At 52.0% G+C, this 15,149-nt stretch overlaps 1 protein-coding gene across 4 annotated transcripts; it reads right to left on the bottom strand.

Moving 5' to 3' along the window:
• Positions 1–579: 579 nt before the first annotated feature.
• Positions 580–8,502, bottom strand: CCDC63 (coiled-coil domain containing 63). 4 transcript variants are annotated; one of them, XM_027739738.2, is made up of 12 exons: positions 8,457–8,502; positions 7,823–7,916; positions 7,015–7,178; positions 6,375–6,564; positions 5,190–5,309; positions 4,541–4,722; positions 3,918–4,099; positions 3,054–3,262; positions 2,526–2,600; positions 1,784–1,955; positions 924–1,115; positions 580–734 (listed from the first exon to the last, which is right to left on the bottom strand). In XM_027739738.2, the coding sequence occupies exons 2-12, from the start codon at positions 7,835–7,837 to the stop codon at positions 601–603; spliced, it is 1,635 nt and encodes a 544-aa protein (XP_027595539.1). In that variant the 5' UTR covers positions 7,838–7,916; positions 8,457–8,502; the 3' UTR covers positions 580–600. The 4 variants fall into 4 exon arrangements, with proteins under 4 accessions (XP_027595539.1, XP_027595537.1, XP_039236255.1 ...); XM_027739736.2 differs by having other exon boundaries at positions 7,823–8,024; positions 8,457–8,499; XM_039380321.1 differs by lacking the exon at positions 8,457–8,502 and adding an exon at positions 8,134–8,427 and having other exon boundaries at positions 7,015–7,175; positions 7,823–8,024.
• Positions 8,503–15,149: the final 6,647 nt, after the last annotated feature.

Below are 15,149 nucleotides of genomic sequence, written 5' to 3' on the forward strand. Positions count from 1 at the left end.
TTTGGCAAGAGGAAATGAACCTGCTGGCATGAGCAGTGCTTGGGCACGTGTAGTGTGTCTGCACGGTGTGTCTGTGCCCCACAGGACCCCTCCCAGACCCCACTGCCCCCAGACTCCCAGCCCTACTGCACATCACCCTCGTGAGCCCTCGAATCCCTCTGCCTTGCTGTCTCCCCGCTCCCACCCCACAGCCCATTCCACACTGGGCTCTGGCCATCCCATCTGGTCCCGTCAGCCCAGGACCAGCACTGAGCTCAGATTTACTTTAGGCAGCAGAGAGTTACCAGCTTGGCAGGGAACACCCTGCAAGCACAGTCACCCCCCTGCATCCTGGGCTCCTCGGGCAGGCATGGTGCAGGAGCAGGACGGTGGTCCCCAAACCCAGCTGCAGGAAGCACACTGGGCTGTGTGACAGGGATGTCACCCCGACATAGAGCAGCTGATCCTGACCATGGCTGTGGGTCTGTCAGCAGTGGGTGAAGCCTGGCCAAAATACCACCTCGTGAGCTTTTGCAGGCTGCGGAAGGTGTTGGGCTCCTTCCAGAGAGGGAAGACGGAATGATGTCCAGGACACAGAAGTTCAAGAATGAAACTGCTTCTTTACTTCGCCCGTGCTGGGCTCTTTGATGGGGATCTCCTCCTCTTCTTGCCTGTGCTGGGGGGCTTGGCCGCCTCCTCCTCGTGCCTCTTGATAACCATCTGACGCAGCTGGTCCTTGTCCAGCGGCTCTTCCGCTGCCCAAGAGAATGGCCACCCCATGGTATCACGAGCTTTATATACCCAGTGGGGCAGGATGGGCTGGTTGGATTGACTGGGGAGGATGTGTGTGGATGTGTGTGTGAGGATGCAGGGGTTGGCCACGGGGGAATTGGGGAACGGCTGCTGCCCGGCCACGGCCCTTCCCTCCCTCCTCCCGTGCTCACCAGTGCCGGGGTCAGTGCTGTCCGGGTCGGGGGGCGGCGGGCAGAGCTTGTTCCGATCCATCACCCAGAGGAGCCCCGAGTTTCCGCTCATGGGGCTGATGAAGGACTGCGACCGGTGCGCGCGGTCGACTGACGTGTAGCGCAGGAGGGACTCCAGCACCAGGAACTCATCGACCTTCTCCTCCACAGGACCTGGGTGGGAAGGAGCAGCATCCCACAGGGTCCCTGCACCGAGATCCTGCACCAGGACCCTGCCCAAACCCACCCCTGGCCTTTGCAGCGCAGGGGATCCATTGGCTTCCCCGAGGCAGCGTCAGTGGGCAGCCTGACTCCCCAGGGGCAAGGGACCAGGGCTAGGTCATGGAATCATAGAATCACAGAATCACTAAGGTTGGAAAAGACCTCCAAGATCATCAAGTCTAACCTTCAACTGAATACCCCCATGCCTACTAAACCATATCACAAAGTGCCACATTCACTTGTTTTTGGAACACTTCAAGGATGGTTCCCTGGGGAGTCTGTTTCAACACTTGACCACTCTGTCAGTGAAGAAATTTTTCCTAATATCCAGCCTGAACCTCCCTTCATGCAATTCCCCTTGTCCTGTTGCCAACTGCCTGGGAGAAGAGGCTGACCCCCACCTCTCTACAATGCCCAGAGACAAGATGAGGGTTTTGGGGGTCCACTGGGATGTTTATACAGCTGAGTTGGCTCCTGAATTCGCTGGGAATTTGGTGCTGCAAATTCACCCTGGGGACACCTTGCCTGATGGGGCAGAGGGAAAAAACCAGCTCAATTAAAACACAGAGGGTGGTGGACACACACAGCTCAGGCCGTGTGGTGTGGGAAGGCAGGCTTACCAAAAAGTGGCAGCAAGCTGCTCCCGAGCGGCTTCACTAACTTTGTGGTGTCACAGTCAATGTCTTTCAAGAGGGTCTCTATGCGGGATTGAAGCTGTCCCAGGAGTTTGCTGCTCTCTTTGCATTTGGCTTCATACTTGTTGGCTTCCTCAATGGTTTCTGTTAATTTTGCCTATCAACAAAGGTTTTGGCAGGTGTCACACCAGCTCCTCACTGATCCCACCACCCCGGTGCTGCCCAGTTTCAATCTGGACATTGGAGACAGAGTCACAGAATCACAGAATGGGTCAGGTTGGAAGGGACCACAGTGGGTCATCTGGTCCAACCTTCCCGCTCATCCTAGAGCACATCACACAGGATTGCATCCAGGTGGTTCTGTGAGGGAGACTCCACACACTCTGTGGACAGTCTGATCCAGTGCTTGGCCACCCACACAGTACTCTTTAAATACAAACTAAAGAAGACATTCCAGGAAAGGCTGTGGGATGCTCCCATCCCTGCAGGGAAGAAGGTCTGTGAAGGGGATTCCAAACTCCCCATGCCAGACCAGGGCTGGTAGGAGCCCCACTGTCACCCTCTCACCATGCACTGGGAGCTGCCAAAACCTTTGCAGGGCCCTTTTCTGCCCACACCTCTCCAGCCACTTGCCAGAGCAGCGCTGACAGGACCAGACTTCCTGGGACAAGTACCGGGACAGAGAGGGATCTGCAGCCCTTCCAGAGGGAATGCATGGCTGCCATACCTCCAGCTCCTGCATGACATGAAACCGGGTTGTCTCCTCCTCTTCCCGCTCCTGCATGGTGGCTGTCATATCATCCTGTGTAAACACAAGCACATGGAAGGGATGCTGATGGAATGCCCACCAGACATGTCAAACAGAGGCTGGGGACACCCCTCTGCCCTGGGATCAGGGACATCCCTCTGGACTCCTCTGGGGACCGCTGTCCCCAGGCCAGGAGGGCAGGGGATGGATGACCCCACTTTTCATTCCAGCCAGTGCCACACACTTCAAGGAAGCTCTTGGCTGTCCTGGATACTGCAGTATTTTTCCTGGGTACACGGTGGCAGCATTGAGACACGTTTAGTTCTGACAACACAGCGTTGGGAATTGCATTTTTGGCTACTCCTTCGCATCCCCCAAATCCCACCCGTGTGCCTGTGAGCCAGGCTCTGGTGTGGGCAGTGATGCCAGACACTCGGGAGAGGACAAACCCACCCCAGGCCAAAAGCACTGCATGGAAAGGGGAGACATGAAGAGCCTGGAACAGACCTGGATGGCCTTGATCCTCTGTCTCATGCCCTCATTCCGGACGTTCAGCCTAATGGCATAGGCAAAGAGGATGAAGAATCTCCTGTTCTTTTCCACGAACTCATCCAAGAGCTGGTCGATCTCTCCGTCCGACAGCTCCAGCAGGCGCTTGTAAGCCACCTCATAACTCTCTGCCTGGCTCTGCTTCGCCCACTCAGCTGCCTTCAAAGCTGGGAGAGACAGAGAGCCCCGTTGTCCCTCCCTGCAGTGCTGTGGGGTTTGGTGTGGTGCTCCCCAGAGGGGCAGAGAGTGCCTTTATTTTACAGAGAAACTAAGCAGGGAGCTCAATGTTCTCAAGGGAATGGAGCAAACACAGTGGGACACCTTACCAGGAGGATAAAATAAGTACATTAGATTAGATTATCTTAGATTAGATTAGATGTTAGGAAGAAATTCTTCCCTGTGAGAGTGGGGAGGCCCTGGTACAGGTTGCCCAGAGAAGCTGTGGATGCCTCTTTCCTGGAAGTGTTCAAGGCCAGGTTGGACGGGGCTTGGAGCAACCTAGGCTGGTGGAAGATATCCCTGACCATGGCAGGGGGTGGAATGAGGTGGGCTTTAAGGTCCCTTCTAACCCAAACTAACCCAAAACATGACAAAGGGAGCCATGGCTGCAAGAGGAGCAGGTTCCCAAGGGCACCCCAAGGCACTCAGTGCTGGGTGGTCTCAGTTATCACTGTTTAGCCTTTTCCCTTGTAGGGTGAAGGTTGGGTTAGGGAGCCTGCAGGCAAGGCAGAGGTGCTATAAACCACCATAACCAGTCCCCCGCCAACTCTGTGGACTTTGGGTTTGTGGTCCCAGTTACACACATGCTCCCTCCTCTGATACCTTCTCTCTGTTTGGCCTTTTCCTTCAATTCAGAGAGATCTGTACATTTGGTGACAAAGAAATTTTTCAGTCTGATCTCCTGCTGAAGGGCACACTTCAGGTCCAGCATCTTGATGTTGAACTGGATGGTGTCTCTGATGCGTGCTTCCCTAATGTCCGAGATCTTCGAGAGATACTCCATCCTGCGCACAGAGAGCAGCAGTCACTCCGTGCTTTGTGTTCCTGGCCATTCCCATGCATCCCTGTGCCTGATCTAGCAAAGGCCCCGTGATGCTGTGCCTGTTCCTGGCTCTCATCTGGATGTAGTGGTGTTAGTCCAAGGCCAGCAGCAAACAAACACAGAACACAGCTCTTGGTGGGGTTTGGCACTCGAGCATCGTGCCCAGCTCAGGTGGGACTCAGAAGGAAGAGACTCCTCCATGGGGCAATTCACCCCATCCTGAGAAACATCTGGGATCGGTGGAATAAAACACCGTGGAGGTACCAATCTCCCTGCACTGACCAGGCACCCAACCCTCAGCACCCAGCTCTGGATGAGAGCAGTTGGTCTCAACATCAATACTCGTCACTGGCATTGCCCGTCAGCACCAAGTTTTCCCCTCAGGGCTGGCAGGGTCACGTACCACTGCTCGTAGTCTTCTGTGGCGAGTTCAACAGCAGAGTTCAACAGTCTATTCTGCTGAGTCAGCTGCCTGTCATACTTCCAGTAGTAGTTGTCAAAAACGGCTTTCTGGATTTTCAGGCTTCGGGTCTCCTCCCGGAGCTCGTTATTTCGGGTCAGGATGGTGTTGTAACGCACAGTAGCCTGGGGAGAGCGGAGCAAAAGATTTGGAACCGGTGGGAGATTGAGGGGCTCAGGTCTCTTCTTGAAGACCTTGACTAAGGCAGGGACAAACACAGTCCAAGAGATTTGAAGCTGGCCCTGCACTGCCCTCCTCCCCAAGAGAGGAAAGGCAACAGAAGACCAGGGCAATCACAGCAGGGACCTGGAGCTGGTGTTGTCCAAGGTAAGGTGGCTGCAGGCAGCTTGGTTTGATCACTAAACAGGTGCAGACCTTCAGGCCTCTTGGCACAGCGCAAACCCTGCTTTTGGGTCACCAAGCTTGAAGGAGCCTTTGAGATATTCTGGGAGCAGTCAGGCCAGGGGAATCAGACAGCTGATTTCTGCAGCTTGTGTCAACCACAGAAATTTGCACCGCTGTGCTTTGTCCTGACCAAGAAGGTCCCAGGCCCCTCTGTGGCCCCACAAAGGTCTCCAAAATGTTTGCTTACTTGGTTTAGGCGGAATTCCAGTCCATCGACCTTCTCCTGCAGCCGTTTGTGATTCCTTGCTTCCAATGCCTTTGCTGTTATCTCTCTTTGCTTTGTAATCTCTCTTTCCAGCTCTAGCACCTGCACATACACAGAGGGGAAAAAAAAAGAGGCAGTATAATCTCCACCCCTGCCTTCTGGACTCTTGTCAGGACACACAGCCAAAGAAAATACCCTCTGTTGACCTGAACTGCAGCAATAATGTCATTAATGAGCTCACAGTTATAGAAGCAGCTTTAATCCCAAAGGATCCCATCCTGCACATGCAGAAACAAAAACTGTAACTGGGAATGGGTTTATTTTCGTGTCGTGAAGGAAACGCAGCTGCCTCTGGAGGGAACTCCAGCAGGTGTTGAGCACAGCACAGCAGCACTCTGTGGGGTGGGAGAGGCAACGAGGATGGGTTTTGGTTGGGGTATTGTGCTGGCCAGGCAGAGATCCATGGGGTTCTCCCTGGGAATCAGCAGAGGAAAATTTTGCCAGAAGTGGGAAGCTGTCAGAGCAAATAAATCCACGGGAAGAATGAAGTAGTTGGGGAACAGCAAAGCAGGGGGCAGGTCAGGGAGATATGACTGAGCCAAGAGATCCCTGACTGAAAGCTGACCCTGTTGGGAAAGCTCTGCAGCACCTGCAGCAACTGCAAACTATCCAAGCATGTTCCCTGTCTTCCATCATGGGCAGCTGGCTCAAAGCACAAGGCTGAAGGGACCTGTCACTTCCATAGCCCCACGTTTCCCTTGGCCTCCCACCCCACTGCTGCCCAGATCCAACCAGGATGTCCCCAGGAGAAGGAATGGGACATCCCTTAGGTGCTGCTGCTCCTCTATTTGTCACATCTCAGGCAGCGCAAACATTCCATTTTTGCCTTTTTCAGGACAATAAAAAAAGTGAAGGGAGAAGCAGAGGGATGTTGTGTGACCCCAGGCAGGGATCTGCCATCCCAGAGGGGCTGCAAGCACTGGTGGGACAACCAGTTTTAGAGTCTGACCTTACCTTTCCAGTCAGCACTGCTGACTTGAATGGGAGCCTGGCTCTACCCACTTGTCATTGTCATGTGTCATTTGCCAGGAGGAATATTTCAAGGCCTGAATTAAATGTGTTTTACATTGAGGAGTTTCAGCCAGGGAATGGTCCAAATGCCCTTACCTGCTTGCCCAGGTCAGCTATCTGGGCTTTTCTCTCTTTGATCAGGGCATCATTCTGATTTTTGATCTGAAAAAGGGTTTCGACCTTTACACGATTTCGGTTTTCTATCATCACATTATTTGGTGAATAGATCTGGCTCAGCATTAGTGACACATGTCTGTGTTCTTGCTTCAGATCATCTATTGCTTTTCTGTAAAAACGGAATGACAAATAACATTTAGCACATCCCATCTGCAAGGCCAGGGCAGGTCCTTACCCCTCCCCATCTCACCACTCTGGTCCCCACCATCTCTTTATAAAAAAGAGCGAACAACTTTTTACACAGTCAGATAGTGATAAGACAAGAGTGAATGGTTTTTAACTGAAAGAGGAGAAATTTAGATTAGATTTAGGAGGAAGTTCTAAGAATGAGGATGGCACAGTTTGCCCAGAGAAGCTGTGGCTGCCCCATCCCTGGAAGTGTCCAAGGCCAGCTTGGGTGGGGTTTGGAGCAACCTGGTCTAGTGCAAAATGTCCCTGCCCATGGCACAGTGGGGAACTGGATGAGCCTTAAGGTCCCTTCCAACCCAAACCCTTGTGTGATTCTGCAACTCATGGAGTAGCTTCCCAAGCACAGTGTGGGCTATGGATCTGTACTCACTGCTGAGCCTGGATTTGCCTCCAGATTTCAGCATCATAATATTTCCTCTTGCACGCTGCGTGATGATACTGTGTCTGCAGGTGCCTGATCTCCATTTTAGCCCTTCTGTCCTTCTCATGCTCAGAGAGTTCCGAAAGGTCCTGGCTCTTGGAGGGTTTCCTCTGCTGTCACAGAGAGGGAGGGTTTGGTCACTTGAGCAAACACAAGCAGCACTGGCAGCTGGCAGAGCTGGACATGGGGGAGTGGGTGAACGGCATCACCAGCCCCAGCTCTTCTCTGGCACCTGAGATACTCATCACCACCTGAAACCTCAGTTCCTGGGCAGAGAACAGACCTCCACCACCGGGGAGGGCAGGGGATTGCAGGCTGTCACCTGTTTTATCAGACTGCAAGGACCACGTGAGTCAGAACCAAACCCACTCGTGCTGTGGACTTGGGGGAAGCCAGGTGACCTTGACCATGAGTGGAGCAGGAGTGCTCCCATCTCTGGATGGGGAAAGGTGACTTCTACTGAGAACCTGCCCAACAGTGAGCACTGAAGCTGTGGCAGTTAGATTCACCACCACCTGTGTCCTCAGCTGACCCATATTGCCCAAATCTGCCTCTCCCAACACCCAAATATCATGCTGTGGCCTCACCCCTGGTACAGGAGGGCAGGCAGAAGCAGCCCCACTGCAACCCAGCACCTTGCTGGCAGAAGCAAGGCTGGCTCCCCACTGCTGGACCTGTATTCCAACAGGTATGATCCCTATGGCAGATCTTCTGCAGCCCCTGCAAAGTTCAGCTTTAGTTTGTGCTTCATTTTCACCTTTGAGCTCTTCATTTTTCCTGTCTAACTCTGCCAGTCTACTCTGTAGATGCCTCAGGAAAGGAACAAGGGAGACTTCACAGGGACAGGATCGCTTTCCAAGGGAAAAAATGAAACAGGAGTAATGGGGTGGTTGTGTCCTCCTGCCCATCCCTCAGCACCCGCTCGTGTGTTTGGCACAGGAGGAAACCATCACAGATGGCTGCGAGAGGAATAAAAGGAGAGCATTTTTAGTGATGTCATCGTGAAATGATCGAGTTTACAAGTAGGGGAGGAACAGATGGTTTGAGCTATTCCACCCCGTTCAGTACCTGGGTTTCCATAGAAATTCCAGTGAGGTCAGTCCCCCCCCACCCTGTGCCAGCGGGCAGAATCCCTGAAGAACACCTGGATTCACCCCCCCATCCCGCTGCTGCCAGGGAGGGCTCTAGAGTGGACCCCACATCCCTTATCCCAAAGCTGGTCCCCAGCAGCCACACTGCAGCCCTCTGGGTCCCCTTGAACCTCACAACACTGCTCAGCCCCCCCAGGGTACTGCAGCTCCTCTCCAGCCAGGAGACAGAACCACAGTGGAGTTGTGTATTCCCAAAGATCAACTTCTGTTTCCAGTAGGAAGCTTAGGAGAGGTGAGAACCTAGAAGGGAATAGGTCCCAGGCCCATCCTGTGCCCTGTACTGCCCCATGCCCTGTGGAACAATCACTGGCCTGGTTGCCATAGCAGCATCATCACAATGGAGCATGGATGGTGCTCCAAGGATCACTAAGAAGGATGGAGCAAGGAGTTGCTGGGACCCCACACTACATGGACCAAAGGAGTTTCCATGCCCCAAAATCAGCCCTGAACCACATGCTCTGATATCTCTCTGACTTCATGTCCACAGCAAGAAGAAACTGTCATTTTACCAGTTCTCCTCTTTCCAGTGTTTGAACTGACCCATAACCTGGCACTTGGAAGCCTTTTGCTCCAACAGGAGCATCCAGGGGTTCACCATCCCCAGCAGCACTTTGGGGTCACAGCTGCTGTTCCCTCCCCATCCTTCCCAGCTCCACATCCAGCTTTCTGAGCTTCTTGGATTTTATCTGTTCTGCTCATGAAGAGGCAACAATCACCACACACCACTGTTGTCCCCCTCAGCATCCAGACCCCCTCAAGGTGCCCACTGTCAGGAGAAAGCAGTGGTTGGCACTGCCAGCCTGGGGAAGGTCCCTGGAGACTGAGACCAGTTAGGCAGCTGATTAGGGGCCAAATTGAGACTTCATGCCTGCTTCTTTCCCTTGCATGCAGGGAAGCACATGGGATCCATGTACTGAGTCACAAGGGCCGTGATAATCCGTTCCCTGTAAGCTGGAGCACGTGGCCAGCTCCTTCCCAGGGACTCAAACGCTGGGATCCCCGGAGGGCTGGAGCACAGGAATCTGTGTTTTGCAGCCCTGGAGTTGCTTACTCAGCTGTGGGTTAAAGGGGAACAGAGAAGTACTGAAGGTGAGCAAAGGGCACCCGTGTCCCAGTTTGCAGGGCTGCGGTGAGTTCAAAGCCACGAGCAAAATCCTCGGCCAGCACGTCGCTCCCAAGGCAGCACGTCCCCTTATCCCAGAGACTTTGATGAGCTAACAATCCAGTCACCAAGTACCAGGCTAATTCCCAGTCAGATAGGCTCTGAGAAGGTATTTAATTGGAAATTATTTTCATGGCAGGGAGTAGAATGTGGTGTTTGATAAGAAAAATCACAGCCGAGGGCAGAATGATGCTGGGAAGGCACCGGAGCCTGAGGGTCCTGCTGGGGCCAGGAGAAGCTCCTGCATCTTCCTGCATGATCAACAGCTCCATGGAATAATAAGAGCAAGCTCTCCAGGGCTGAGGCTGTCCCTCAATCCCGGTGGCCCTTGTTATGCTGCACATCCCTTTTCCTCACCCTCAGCAGAAACAGGGCTAAGCCTCCAGTTCGGGATAAGGGTAGAGGTGCACAGGTGAACATCATTATTCCAGAAACAATACCACCGGGTGGCTTGAAATCCTGTTTTTCCTTGGCTTGGACTGGTCCAGCCTCAAAATACAGCCCACATTGTCTGTCCTTTTTTGTGTTCTTCTCCATGGACCAATTCTCAATTGTTTAACAAGAACAAGTCAGTAAATTAAGCTATTCAGGAGGGCTCTGATTTGGCAGAGTCTGTGTCTGTCACCCTCATTGCAGAAGCATTGATTTCACTAAAGGGGACTGTTTTCACCCAAACAATGCCCAACTGTCAGGCTTGCTCTGAGTGAGGGTGACTTCATTGTCTGAATGGACCTTTAAGCAGAAGGTAATTGGAGCAGGATGAGATTGTCCATAAGATCTGAATCCAACAAATCTCCAACTTCTGGGAGAAACAGAAGAAAAGTGACTTTCTGTGCAATTTTCACCTTAACCCATCTTCCCTGATTTAACAGGTACATTTAGCACTGATTGACATGGAGAAATTATTCTTTCAGCCGCAGATCTGGGGGCTGATTGAAACTACCTGTACTATGTTAAGGGTTGAATTCTGATCTGTGCAAGCAGTGTAAATCCTTCCTGATTTCAGCAGAGATTTCCCTATTTCACCGGGTCCAGTTCCTGGTGGCAGCAGGGGATGGTCAGAGCTGGGCTGGCTCTGATCTGAGCTCCCCCCTGGAGTGTCCCATCGACGTCAAACAAAATCTCTGGGGTAAATTAGAGAATCAGGCCCATATTTTCATGCAAATGTAGTACATTCATGTTACTTAATGCCTATTTATAATAAATCCAGAACTTAATTCTACTTAACCCGTCTTTAGTGTTTGACACATGAAATCGGTGAGTCAGAGGGCTAAATATGGAACTGTCAAAACTTTCTTTTTTCCCTCCTCTAAAAGCCTGGATTAAATCATAATCAAACTCCCGTCAGCTCCAGCAGCAGTGCTGGGAGAAGCAGGAAGATGCTGACAACTGCTAAGGCAGCTGGTGACGGGGAAAGATCTTCTCAGCCAGGAGATTGATGACAAAACCTCACAGAAAAGGTTGTGAATTCGGACACAGGCTGGGTCCATGTCTGCTGGAATCATAGAATCGTAGAATTATAAAATGGTTTGGGTTGGGAGGGGCCTTAAAGATCATCTTGTTCCACCCCCTGCCATGGGCAGGGACAACTTCCACTGTCCCAAGCCCTGTCCAACCCGGCCTTGGACACTTCCAGGGATGCGGCAGCTACAGCTCCTCTGAGCAACCTGTGCCAGGCCCTCACCACCCTCTGAGTAAAAAATTTCTTCCTAACATCTAATTGAAATCTCTCCTCTTTTAGTTTAAAACCATTCCACTTTGTCCTGTTGCCATCTGACCATATTAATGTCATCCTGTGGACCTGGAGTGATCCCTTGGCCTCCTGGTGTGACCTTACCAAGACCTGGCTTGCAAAAGGTGTCCCATGAGCACATTTGCTACCCAGGTTTTTATTTCTTTTCTCTGATGAATGTTATCTTCACATGTTCATGAACCGTACCAGCCTTCAAGATCAGTTTTGGCCCCAAAAAACCGTCGTGAACACACTGAGAGTTGTGGTCCTGCAGCTTTTTGCAACTGAGTTTTCTCAGTCTGTTTCTTGCAGAAAAGGTTTCTTTCAAAATACACACTTGTTTGGTCCTCAAATGCTGAGCTGTTCTCTCCCTGCACCATATCATCTCTTCCTCTCTGCCCTTCCTGGGTGGGGTAGAGACATCTCTATATGGACACATGGCTTCAAGTTTCAAGAGTAACTGGTATGAGAGAGAGGAGAGGAGGCTGTTGTCTGCCCGCTGGATTACAGCTGTAATTCCTCCTCACTCACAGAGGAAATTGTCATCCTAATTTCCTGCAGATGGGTTTCTTCTGAACTGCTGACACCAAGCGAAATGCGATTTCCAGCAGGGAACTGTCTCCTCTGTGGCATTACTGGGTATTATTTAAAGCATCATTTGAGGAGCAAGTTCCCCAAGCCTTGACTTTGGGAAAGTAAAACTCTTCTACAGCAGGCTCAGCCACTCCAGCAGAGCCTATTAACATGGATTTCATCCTCTGTGCTCCCTCCCAGCCACCTCTGGCTGCAGCAGGTATTCCATGCTGAATTACTGCTCAAAGGCTGCTGCTGCAGGGGGGGAACGAAGAAGAGAAATAGTCGAGGATGTGCTGAAAGCAAGAAGAGACCTCTGAAAATTTCACTGGCCTGAGGTCAAACCTGGCATGTAGGAGGCACACAGACACCGTGGGATGATTTCACCTAAAGGAAGAGAACAGGGGACTCAAGGACAGAAGCTACTGTCACATGAGGTCGTGCCTGATCAGAAGTGGGTTCTCTGGGATTTCCCATCCCTGGAAGTGTTCAAGACCAGGTTGGGTGGGGACTGGAGCAACCTGATCTAGTGGAAGCTGTCCCTGCTCATGGCAAGTGGTTGGAACGAGATGATCTTCCAACCCAAACCATTCTGTGGTTTTATGACATTGTATTTCACTGTGATTTAGGCAAAGCTTCACAAAGTAATTCTCTTAGTGGGGCTGCTGGTCCCTCAGAGGTTTTGGAGGCATGAAACCCAGGCAGGAGGCAGGGTTTTTTGCTGTTTTGCTGAGGGGTGGGATACGTGATGCAATAGCTCTCCAAGTCTGCCAGGGCTATGGCTGAGCTGAGCTAATAATTTCCCACATTCCGTTCTTCCCGAGGGAAGTCTGTTGGCAAATCCAGAGGCTGTGCTGGAAACCCTGCATGCCAGATTGAGCTGGGGAGCACTGGGAGAAGGGATAGGAGGGTGGTTTGTGGCTGAGGAAGTGGCACATCACAGGTGAAGTCCCTTCCCCACTGATCCTGGTGGCTCCACGTCAGGTCCGGGCAGAGCTGGGCAGGCCGGGAGAGCACAGCAGGTACAGCCTGGTTTAGAAGAGCTATTTCCAATTAATCATTCCTGATTACTGTCCTGTGCAAGGCTCCTGGTCAGCACTAAGAATACCTTATTAGTTGAACATGCTCTGCCAGTGGCTTAAGGCAACTCAGGATTTGCCTATATAAGATCACTCAGGGAAACTATTCTGAATTAACATTTAAAGGCAATTAATTAAACTGCTGTATGGCTGTTCTGCACCACCTGCATCCAGTTTATTTTCTTTTACTTTTCTTTTCCAAACCAAATAAAAGCCAGTTGATCTCTAGGTTGGACACAGGAGGAAAGTATCCTGGGGGAACTCATAAGCCCTAAAGAAAGCAGAACAACTGAAATAAATCTGCCTGGAGAAACTGCATCCCAGGTCCAGCCTGGTGGGATGTTGATAAAGACAGTTCCAGAGCTTTCTGCCTCCCCAGTTTTGGCTTTATGGGAGAGGTTTGGGCACTCTTGTTCCCTTCCAACAGCAACTGCAGCACTGGGAAGAAACTGAGTGCGCCAAGTGCTCTGGCTCAGTGACGTTAATGCCATGTTAAGTAGGTGACAGAGTGAGACAGTAAATGCTCAGCCAAGTGCAGGCAGAGGACCCGGACCCAAGGAGGATCAGCAGGGTGTCCCTGCCCAAGATTTTCCCAGTGGCTGGGGCAGAAAGCAGAGGACACAGCAGTGAGCAGGTCCATGGGACAAGGCAGAGCAGCACAAACCTCCCTGGAGAGGAGTCAGCCCAGCAAAGCCACTTGGAGCCTCTTTGTTTGATTTAGGACGTGTCTCCCAGTAATTAGCCTGGCTCGGCCCTGCCATTTCTCTGAAGCTTGGGTTTCAGACCATCTCATGCCAAGAATAGCCACTTTCCCAGCCTGCCACCGGCACCACAGCCCTGCTCTGGAGCAGGAACAGATTGTTCGGAACAAGCTGGTCCATTTGCCATTCCTGGGAGCTGGCTGGATTTGCTGTTTATTGCCACTCACTCAGTGACTGATCTTGTGCAAGATCACAGCTATCAGTGCCTCCCCTCCCGTCTGCTGCGGCTCCACGGCTCTCACTGTCAGTCCAAGGCTTTCCGAGGGACATCAGCTGATTTTTGTAATAGTTGTTACTCAAGAGTTCGTTTAAATTAAAGCTTCAGGAAAGAAAATCCCAAGGGTTTGGGCTGCATGTTTCTCTTAGTGTAAATCTGAAGCAGCTCCCAAGGAAATGCAGAGGTGACATGAATCAAAGTCAGGTTATAATGAATCCTCCTGGGTGTTTTCCCACATTTCTGGGACTAGTTCAAAAAGGAGCTGCACAGCTTGGAGATGGGTTAGAAAAGAGAGTCCATTTCTAATCCTGTTGTTGAAGGAGTGGGTTGGATGTGCAGGGAGGTCATCCCCACTGGTGAGGAGCATCCTGTCCCACCAGCAACCAGTGGTCCCTGCTTTTCCTACTGGTACCTTCCCAGACAGGTGGAAGTAGGCTGGGACAGCCCAGGAATGCTGGGCTGCCTGGGGCAGAGGGATGCAGGGATGCAGGATCCCCTGCTCACTGCTCAGAGGGAGGAGAGGCTCAGAAGGCGTCAGAGCTGTGCCAGTTGCTTGGCAACTCCCCTGCAAATCTCTATCCTGTCAGAAGACATTTTTTCCAGTGATTTGGATGGGTTTCACAGGCACAGGATCAGGCTTGGATGATCAGGTGGTTTTAAGAAACCACACATTGTACCTGGAGAGGCCACACACCCGCTTTGGTCTGGTCCTGGCCACGCAGCAGCTCCTGAAGGGCAGAGCAGAGCAGGGAGGGCTGTGAGGGGGTGACAAGGCTTCCTGGGGCTCCTACACCTCCATTTCAGCCTCTGCTCAGGGACCACAATGCTCTGCATCATCTGTGTCCCAGCAAACAACAGGGAATGGAGCACACTCACCCTCTCCCATCTGCAGGCAACCCATGGATGGAATGTAAGCCACCTCTGGGGGGGAATGAGGGGTGGATGTGAGCCCAGGTGAGCTCCTCTCTGGTCCCATTGGTTCTCTAGGCTGAGAGAGAAGCTGAACCAGGATGATTCCAGCTCAGTCTTTGCATCTCTCCATCACTGCAAGAGCAAGGCTGTGGTGGCATCATCCTCTGGTGATCCCAGCCAGGCTTTCCCTTGACATCCCATGCCTCAGCCATCCTTCAGTCCACACCTTGAGCCCCAAAACTGAGTGGTCAAACCTGACCTGGAAATCCACCTAGCTCCTCTGTGACTGCCCAGCATCTGTGATCTTCACTTTATGTGCAGAGAGGAAGGACAAAGAAGATGGGCCGGGTTGTTCCCAACATTTGATGGAGAACAAGCAAAGCAGAACACTGGGGGCCATGCTGGGTTTGGCAGTTGAATCTTAACAAAAAAGTGGCAAAACAGCCCCTAAACCACTGCCAGAAAGGCTGGATGCTGGCACATACAGCATCTCTGTT

The sequence above is a fragment of the Pipra filicauda genome, unplaced genomic scaffold, assembly GCF_003945595.2.
Source record: "Pipra filicauda isolate LSUMZ 115617 unplaced genomic scaffold, ASM394559v2 scaffold192_size1418226_pilon, whole genome shotgun sequence".
Taxonomy (NCBI): domain Eukaryota; kingdom Metazoa; phylum Chordata; class Aves; order Passeriformes; family Pipridae; genus Pipra; species Pipra filicauda.